Source organism: Camellia sinensis, chromosome 6 (assembly GCF_055761805.1).
Source record: "Camellia sinensis isolate YWXY chromosome 6, ASM5576180v1, whole genome shotgun sequence".
NCBI classification, from domain to species: Eukaryota; Viridiplantae; Streptophyta; class Magnoliopsida; order Ericales; family Theaceae; genus Camellia; species Camellia sinensis.
The window spans coordinates 201374859-201383646 of record NC_138966.1 but is presented as its reverse complement, the minus strand read 5'-3'; the positions used below and the strand labels follow the sequence as shown (position 1 = coordinate 201383646).

Here is an 8788-nt window from a genome sequence, read left to right as displayed (position 1 = left end):
GTAACTACAATGCACTAAATAGAGATTGATATTTTTGTCTAGAGTTTATTGGTGCTGAGGAAAGAGAATATTGATTAGGGAATTGACAATTTGACCAAGGTTGAGAACATAATTGTCTAAATGCATAAAATGATTAAATACTTTGTTAAATGTTATGTTATATTTCTGAAGTAATCATGAACCTAATCCACATTCTCCCTAAAATCATGGTTACCATGTGAATGTCAATAAACTAGCCATGAATCACACTGAGAAACCTCAAAGAACTTTATAAATAACTACAAACAATACTAGGCATTATGATGTGCCAGAATAGTTGCCCCCCTACCATGAGACACCATTAAACAGTGATGATCAGGCAGAGAGAGAGAGAGAGAGGTGGGGATGTACTCTGAATAAGACATAGATTGCTGATATGGTTGGATTTGGTTTACCATACATGTTGGTCATGTTTGTTTGGCAAGTTAGATTAGATAGGATAATATCTTTAAGATTATTAGTCATGAGATTATTAATTTCTTTGAATTCTGTAACCTATTTCATATTTGGATTGACTTAAGATTATGAGAAGGATTGACAAAATCCTAATTTTGTAATTTAGTTAATTAGTCTGAACCTCTCTTTAGTCTCATTTTGTATCTCGCCCCACTTGGGATTCAATAGTATCATATATGAAAAGTATTATTGTCTGAATGGACTATTACTCTGCACCCCAATTTTCTTAACTAAACATAAAATTTTGTATTTTATTAGATTATTGATCTGATTCCAAGACCATGTCCCAAACAAGCAGGACAGTAGGTAGATGAATCCTTCCTAAAGAATTTTACAAAGTATAATCATCAAACTACCTTGCTCTTAAATAAAAATAAGGAAGTTTATGTTTTTTCTTTCGCTTCAGAAATTTCTCAACAAATTCAACATTCAAACACATCATAAAGAATCCAAACCACTGTGTTGACATCAATCTAGTCCAAAAATGAGGTCAAATATACTGGATTTGTTCAAATATTGGTCAATTTAAAAGCGTCATAAATGGTTGGAAATTGGTTTTATAATTCAGAAACTGTTGTCTGCTTCTTAATATTTAACTCTTGCATTCACAGTACAAGTTAGGTAAGATCAAGTAATTTATTGATTGTTCACAGAAAAAAAAAATGCAAGTTCTTTTCATCAATTATATAACTTTTATCTTCTAAACCAGACAGAATGATCTAAAAAATGTCAATGGATCTTTTATTTTTTATTTTTGGGATTCAAAGAAATTTTCCCATTCCCATTCATCTAGCTTAAAAAATTTTCCCAGACCAAAATTATCTACAAAACTAGGCTCTTTTACTTCACCTAATATCAATTTGTGCAAACTCAAGCAGTTGTATAACTCTAGATTTATAGAGAATTTTTTGGGTTTCTAACTTACGGAGAAGTGTCGAATGCCTGGATTACTAACTCACTAACATTCTACCGAGTACAAAATATAAATATAAATAAATCACCTAATATCACTCTAACCCAATGTTGAATTTGGTTTAAACTGGCTTCCCTTAGCAAAGAAAGCATTCTTTGTTGTTTTCGTATTATTATTATTATTATTATTATTTTTATTTTTTTTTTTTGTGGGGGGGTTGTCTTTTGCTGAGTAGTAAAAGTCAGTGAATACAGCCCATGTGGCCAATGCTTTTTTTCACAGCATGTGACCAACACCAACCATTGACCACATAACAATGAAAGCTGAATGACTGAACCATGTGCCATGTGTTTTAAAGGTGGCATTTGGCTGGAAAGATGAATTGCTTGCAGGTGCTCTGTTTCAAACTTTAAATGGGACAAATCTAAACAGAAAAAATTGCTCTGCAAGCACTTTTTTGTATTACAACTTTGTACCAATTTGAATCATTCAAATTTGGTACAAATAGTTTGTTCCTATAGCTCTATAAGGGAAGTCCCAGTGCACAAGACTCTGGCGAATGCAGGGCCGGGAAGTCCCAGTGCACAAGACGCACAAGACTCTGGCGAATGCAAGGCCTGGGTGAAGATCAGTTGTACAAATCTTATTCTCACCAGCAAAGAGACTACTTCTGTGGTTTGAACCCTTTTAAGTCAAAACCCGCTCTCATTTTCCAGTTTTCATTGACACTCATTCATGAGTTTAACATTTGATTCTGCAATCAAGTAAAAATCCAAACTAAAGCACTTTGATTAGCTAAAGGCTAAAGGAAAGAATCATATATCAGCATTTTAATAAGTAGAGGGTATTAAATTATGCACACAAAGTATGTAGTATTCCATTAAGGATGCACTAATAATTGTAGAGTCCATCTAAACATCAATATGTGTAGAGAAAAGCATGTATAACTTTATTATAAAACTGAATTTATGCTTAATATATGTAATCCCAAAATATACATTTAGCACAAAAATGAAACAACTTCAAATATTCACTGTTCTTAATAACATTAACATTGTTCCCCAACTATAACAATAGAAATGAAGATTAGAGAAAAACAGTAGTCAAATTTTACAATAATGAATAGTAAATTATCTCAGTAGAAGGCTAAACATCATAAATTTAAGGTGAGTCTGTGTCTATCAAATGTTATTGATTTCAAATATAGTTATTTCAATTCACATATGCCCAAAAAATACTGAGTTCCTGCATGGGAAATTCTACAGGTAGATAAAAATGCTAATGTAAGTGCCGGATAGAATAATTAATGCCATAAAGCCTCATGTCACTTGCAAATTTTTTTTAATTTTCTAACTTTGGTGGATTACCCCAAATCATTGCTTTTAAGTACAATCAGGTGGAGTTTTTATGGATTACACCATATCATCATCTTTTAAGTACCTCTCTCTGTCTCTCTCTCTCCAGCTACTTATTGGCCCCATCAATGATCTTTTAGATTGTCAAATTAGATTGTTACCTGCACCCTTCTAACAACCACTTCCAAAGTCCTATATGGTTTTCTTCAGTTTCAATCACCCATTCAGATTCTTCCTTATCCCCTTTTCCAACAACTTTCATGAAAGAACCTATTGGACCTTTGTCTGATATGCTTTCATTATCTTATATGACCAATCAGTGAATTAAACTGATCCAACCAATGAATAAGACAGCTATTTATGCTCTTCAGGTTCAAGGCTTTTGATTACAGAATTGAAAGCTCTACCACTTGAATTTGTCTTGCAGCATTTCTCCCTCACATGGTGTAGATTAGTAAGTCAAATCTTTCTTTGATGATGAATCATCCTTTTTGACTGCTTAATTTGACTAATTTTACTTCTACTGTAATCCACTTCTGAAATTGAATTATAATCACGTAAAATTGAGTAGTCCTAAGGCTTACAACCTTATTTATAGTAGTAAAAACTCCTAATTTGACTAGGAAAGGGAAATAATAGGTAATTTTGTAACTAAACACTGAATAATTAAGAACATACAAAAAATTATTAGAAATGACAAAATTAAGTTAAGCTAAAATTTTGATACTACAAACTAAAAGAAACTTGTCAAAACAAACGACAACCAAAACAAATATTACTAGACAAAGTTGTTAATCATAGTTAACGCACAGCACACATGTTATACAATCCACACTGTAAAGGCACACACCCACTAGCATCACATGCTAGCATCACACTGTAAAGCACAGCACACATGTTATACACACTGTAAAGGCACACACCCACTAGCACACACCTGTATTGTAATATACTCTTTCGGTCACCTTCTCCTCTCTATAAATAGAGAGAGCTCAATCTTGTAATAAATATACAAAAAAAACACAGAGCTATTTGCTTACTCAATCTCTCTCAATTTCTTATAAAAGTAATTAACAAAACAAAATTTCCTAAAACGGCAAATGAAAAATTGATGGCCTAAATGATGGAATTGGGCCAAAATCAATCGTTAGCCATAACAAGGTGGTGAGTATTGATCGTTGGGTTTTCGGGTAGAACATTGGTCTTTTGGAGGAGATCCAACAGCATCAGAAAGTAACAGAATTACCTCTTCTCCACTGGACGATCTTAACTCTCTAAATACCTTAAAACCATTAGCTCTACATGATCTCTTTATTGATGACTCCTTTTATGGCTATCTCATTGCTTAGATAATTGACTCTTGATCTTAAAACACCACTTCACTCTAATGTCTTTGGAAGAAGGCTGCTGTTTATCTATGTCTAATTATGAATATTTGATATTTTCATTGCATTGTGGTAGATTTCATTTCTACACAAGTAATGATCATTTCTTCTGACTACTTCATTTATATTACTACCTAACAGAGAGGATGTTGGGTTTCGAACCTAGCAATGAGCGTGGACTTACAGGTCCCTAACCAATGGGAATACCCTTATGCTCACCCCAGATTTATGTAAAATGTGTCAATTATTTTGACTTCTAAAGACATCAAATGGTTCATTTTGCATACCTTCCCTTTTTATTATTCTGGATCCCAAACCCTTCACCATTGGACAAGTTAGAATCCTCTCTGCCTGATGAATTTCAGTGTGTAATCTTTTATTAATACCGTATATGCTCTTATTTGACCTCATGGCCGTGCACCAAAGGATGAAAGAGGAAATGACCAAAAAAAAAAAAAAAAAAAAAGCTATTAGGATAATAATCATATAACACATTTTAACTTCCCAGATGATATCTATTAGTCAAACTATAAAGACTGTGGGAATTTGTATATTGCATAATCTTGTAACATTCTAATAATATTGAAAAGATTATATACTACTTAATTGTGTCAGTTTATCTACACACATCATTGCATGCAAAGAGTCCTGAATAAATTATGAACTTTCCAGCAATAATTTCACCTGAAAAATGCTCCTGTTGTTTGGCATTCAGGTCAACGTCATTAAACAATATTACTTGAAAAAAAATCATGGACCAGATTATGATCATTCAATCAGATATGGACAAGTGAGAAATGTTGAACGTGGCTAAGTTAGAGCCTCTCCAAGTTATAGCTGAACTAGAAAGAAGTTGAACTAGTTACTAACTATTCAGATGGTACACATGATGACCAGAAAAGTGAGTAGCAGCAAGCAGCCATGCCAAACAATATTATTTGCTAATTATAATACAGGAAAAGAACTATTAAGAGAGATTTAATTACGAGAGGACAAGAGCATTTCCCAACAGGAGGATGTTTGTGATATTACCATCAATAGTGGGACACCCACCAACTGGTTGGTGCAATTGAAATTTTGGGCAAGTTTGAAAACAACCTATCTCAAGCAAATCTAAGGTTTCATAAAGCATACAAGTTCAATACTTTACAAACCACTGGGGTTCCTTCATCCCTAAGATACGAAACCATCCAACTGCATTTCATAAATTATTTGAAATGATTACCGACTTTCTCACAGAACTTGGAAAAGGAAATTAAGTTTTATTGATTGTATGAACAGAAGAATGACTGTTCTAGCTAATTATGAATATCAATTCACACTTTCAATTTTGATTTTTTGTAACTATTTTCATAATGACGCTGCTTTGTTTCCAACTGATTCCATTGTAAAGCTGGTTTTTCCTCTCTAATTCGGGAAATAGTTCTCGTCACTTCAAGTAATAAAAAACCAAACAATATGATTATTTCCATTGAATATTTGTGCTCTAGCATCATCTTAGACCAAGCTTACATCAAAGTATTAGGAACAGCTCAAGGCTAGGAATGGATGGCATTGGATATGTAATTTCATAAACAAAGAGAGCTTCTTGTTAAAGAAGGAAGAAAAACTGAAGAATTTCAAATGAAGAACCTTTCCTGTGGAAGATTATGATGTATCATAAAAATATCGGTCAAACTTTTTCAATTATGGAACTGTTGGAGAAGACAATAAGCCTAACAAGCCAAAAGAGTAGCTATATAGGATGCTTAAGTGACGTAGACCCAACCTGGAAACTAATATGACTCAACAATTGCAAGACCATTCAATAAGATATTATAAGGATTCCTATTTTTGTAGTGCATTTCACCCTTATAATGTCCTTACCCTAGACTTGTATATAGACATATACATGTTGCACCAATTTCAAGTACACGGGCTATAGAAGAAAAGGGCCCTGGATATGCACTGGACATAGAAACATGCAAGACAATCACATTTTTTGTGCACGATTGACGCGTTGTCCTTCTTTGATTGAATAGCATTCAAGTTTGTCATAATAATGTAAGTGGACCACTGACCATATAAATAAAGGGCACAAACCAAGGACAACTTGTAAAAGCAGAGATCATTAAAATGCCCACTAAGCCTATTACCATTTATGAAGGAATAGAATATAAAAAAATATTAGTTCATCTAGGAAATCAGTGAAGCCAACAAGCTCAGAAGTTTATTTTGTGGGGAAATCCCTGCTTGATTTTTAATATGCTCAAATTTTAAACTAGAGTTATGACTTGTGACAGATGTGAGGGAAAGTGATCTTGCTCAAAGATCACTTGCATATACTTATAGGGTAGGACCAGTATCCAATATGATACAGATCTAGGAAGTCATGCCCAACACAGATCAGTGATCACTTTTGAGGAAAGGAGCTGATGCCGGTAATGTGTTGGCTTCATAGTTGTACTACAAACTCTGAGCCTCTGAAGCAGGCAGCAAACCAAAGTTTATAAACTTTAAGCAATTTTTATACTAGCAAGAAACAGACAAGTTGTGGAGATTATTATCAATTCAGATGTTCAATTGAGCTTTTATCATAGTACAGAATTGAATTGCTTGGGACAAGGGTGCAGTTTATCCTCAACTCACTAACTATACAAGCATCACAAAAAATAGATAAAACAAAAACAATAAAGCAAATATTCAAAACTTCAAAGAACACCTTTTCCTTGATGCAGTCATAATGCTGATCCAACTGAATCAGATGAATTAGAATAGTATTCTGATCATTGTAGTACTGTAAATTTCTTACATAGACATGTAACATGTTGAGCAAAATCCTAGGATACAAGTAATGTCAAATCAATTCTAACCTTAGCAGTACTTTATCCAAAGTTTAATTCACTTTGTGAGGTGAAAAAAGAGAAAATTATTGGGTACCAAAAGGGCGTCACTTGACATTAATATCCTACAGCAATTATCAATTGTCACAACTAAGCAAAACATCAAAGTTAATGTGATGAGGCCCATCGTGCAAACCATTCACACTCGAATAGGACACCACGTGGAAAAGACAAGTGTACCTAAAATTTTTTTGACAAAAGGACTCAAAGTAAGCTGAAGACAAAAGATCGTACCATTTTAAGGACCAATCAACCAATAATGCTCCAACCACTAGATTTCATGTTGGCGGAGGTTCACTGAAGGAACTTTGTACCCCAGAACTGAAGAGAAATACCACTGAAACAGCAAGGATCCACAGCAAGAAACTCAGAAACACAACTTGAGTTTTAGTTAAAACAAGTTCAGCAAACCGGTCTTTCTCTTCGGGCAAAGCATTGAATTCCCCAATCACTACTTCGATCAATGTGTCCAAAAGCTTCTTACACTGGAGATCAGCGCTGGTTGAATTCATAACTTGAATTCGAGCTTGCTTGAGATGATTCACCACCATCTCTGCCTCTACAGCAACAATATCGATACTATTTTTTGTTTCAGCAGATCTGTAATGGCAGACTGAGACATCAGCGATAGCTGACGACAATGGAGTGAGATCAGACAGAGCAACTGTCTCTGATGAAGGCGAAAGCACTGGATTCAGCGATGAGATGAAGCTCTGAAATAGAAACAAGCTGAAATTCACTCTCAAAACGTAGAAAAAAATTTACTAACAAAACAATGCCTGTCAATCAAAGAGTAAGCAATATTGAATTTCGAATTCAAGAAGGCAATAGCGATCAAGCAACAGCGAGTTGTGGAGTGAAGGTGCTAAAACTAGTTCCAAAATCATGACAACAGAACACGAATCAATTTACCTCTGCGGATTTATCGAATTGATGATCCTCAGAAATCTCCGAGAGTGAAGAGAACTCGATCGAGCCTTTCGGAGATTTGAATGAGACATCTTCTGAAACCGATGTAAATACAGAATCCAAGCACTTTTTGCTAATCTGCGAGAGTAGAAAATCAAATCAAAGATTCAGAACTTTAATCCACATGAAATTGATGTATATACATTACATTTTGAGAGAGAGAGAGAGAGAGAGAGAGAGAGTCGATTATACCTTCTGAGACTTCTTGGTGTGATCGGAGATGGTCTTGGATCTGCGATTAGCGTGTTGTTGATGATGATGGTGATGATCCTTCTTTGGAGTTTGAAGCTGGTAGTCTTTCATAGCTCTCTTTGATCACTCTTTTTTGGCGGCAGATTTTCAAACTGTGTATATATATTTACACGCCAAATACCAAAGCAGAGATGAGAGAGGTTAGGGCCCAAGCTGAACATCTGATTTCAGAAGACAACTTGACTCGAACGAAACCTAACCGTCCGATCATTTGAAACCACCTTAATAATTGGGCTGGGTCTCGACTTCACGTAGTTCGTTTCACATTTTACATGGGCCAGATCCAAACCAGTTCCACCTTAGGGGCACTCTATTTGAACCTAAAAAATATTGTAGTATGTCCAATTTAAATTTATAAATTTTAATTCTTATTATATGTTAATGTGAATTTATTAATATGGACAATCCAATTAAATCTTAAAATAAATATTTTTTTTCTCATGGTACACCCTAATCTATTATTTCTATTTAAATCTCTACATCTTCATCCCCAAGAGATCAAAGTTAATTTATCTTCTTCTTCTTCTTCTTCTTCTT

At 34.3% G+C, this 8788-nt stretch overlaps 1 protein-coding gene across 2 annotated transcripts; it reads right to left on the bottom strand.

Annotated features, from left to right (window-relative positions):
- Positions 1-2005: 2005 nt before the first annotated feature.
- Positions 2006-8448, bottom strand: LOC114313005 (uncharacterized). 2 transcript variants are annotated; one of them, XM_028259320.2, is made up of 4 exons: positions 8192-8448; positions 7943-8077; positions 7265-7743; positions 2006-2162 (listed from the first exon to the last, which is right to left on the bottom strand). In XM_028259320.2, the coding sequence occupies exons 1-3, from the start codon at positions 8300-8302 to the stop codon at positions 7309-7311; spliced, it is 681 nt and encodes a 226-aa protein (XP_028115121.2). In that variant the 5' UTR covers positions 8303-8448; the 3' UTR covers positions 2006-2162; positions 7265-7308. The 2 variants fall into 2 exon arrangements, with proteins under 2 accessions (XP_028115121.2, XP_028115120.2); XM_028259319.2 differs by lacking the exon at positions 2006-2162 and having other exon boundaries at positions 6857-7743.
- Between the last annotated feature and the right edge of the window lie 340 nt (positions 8449-8788).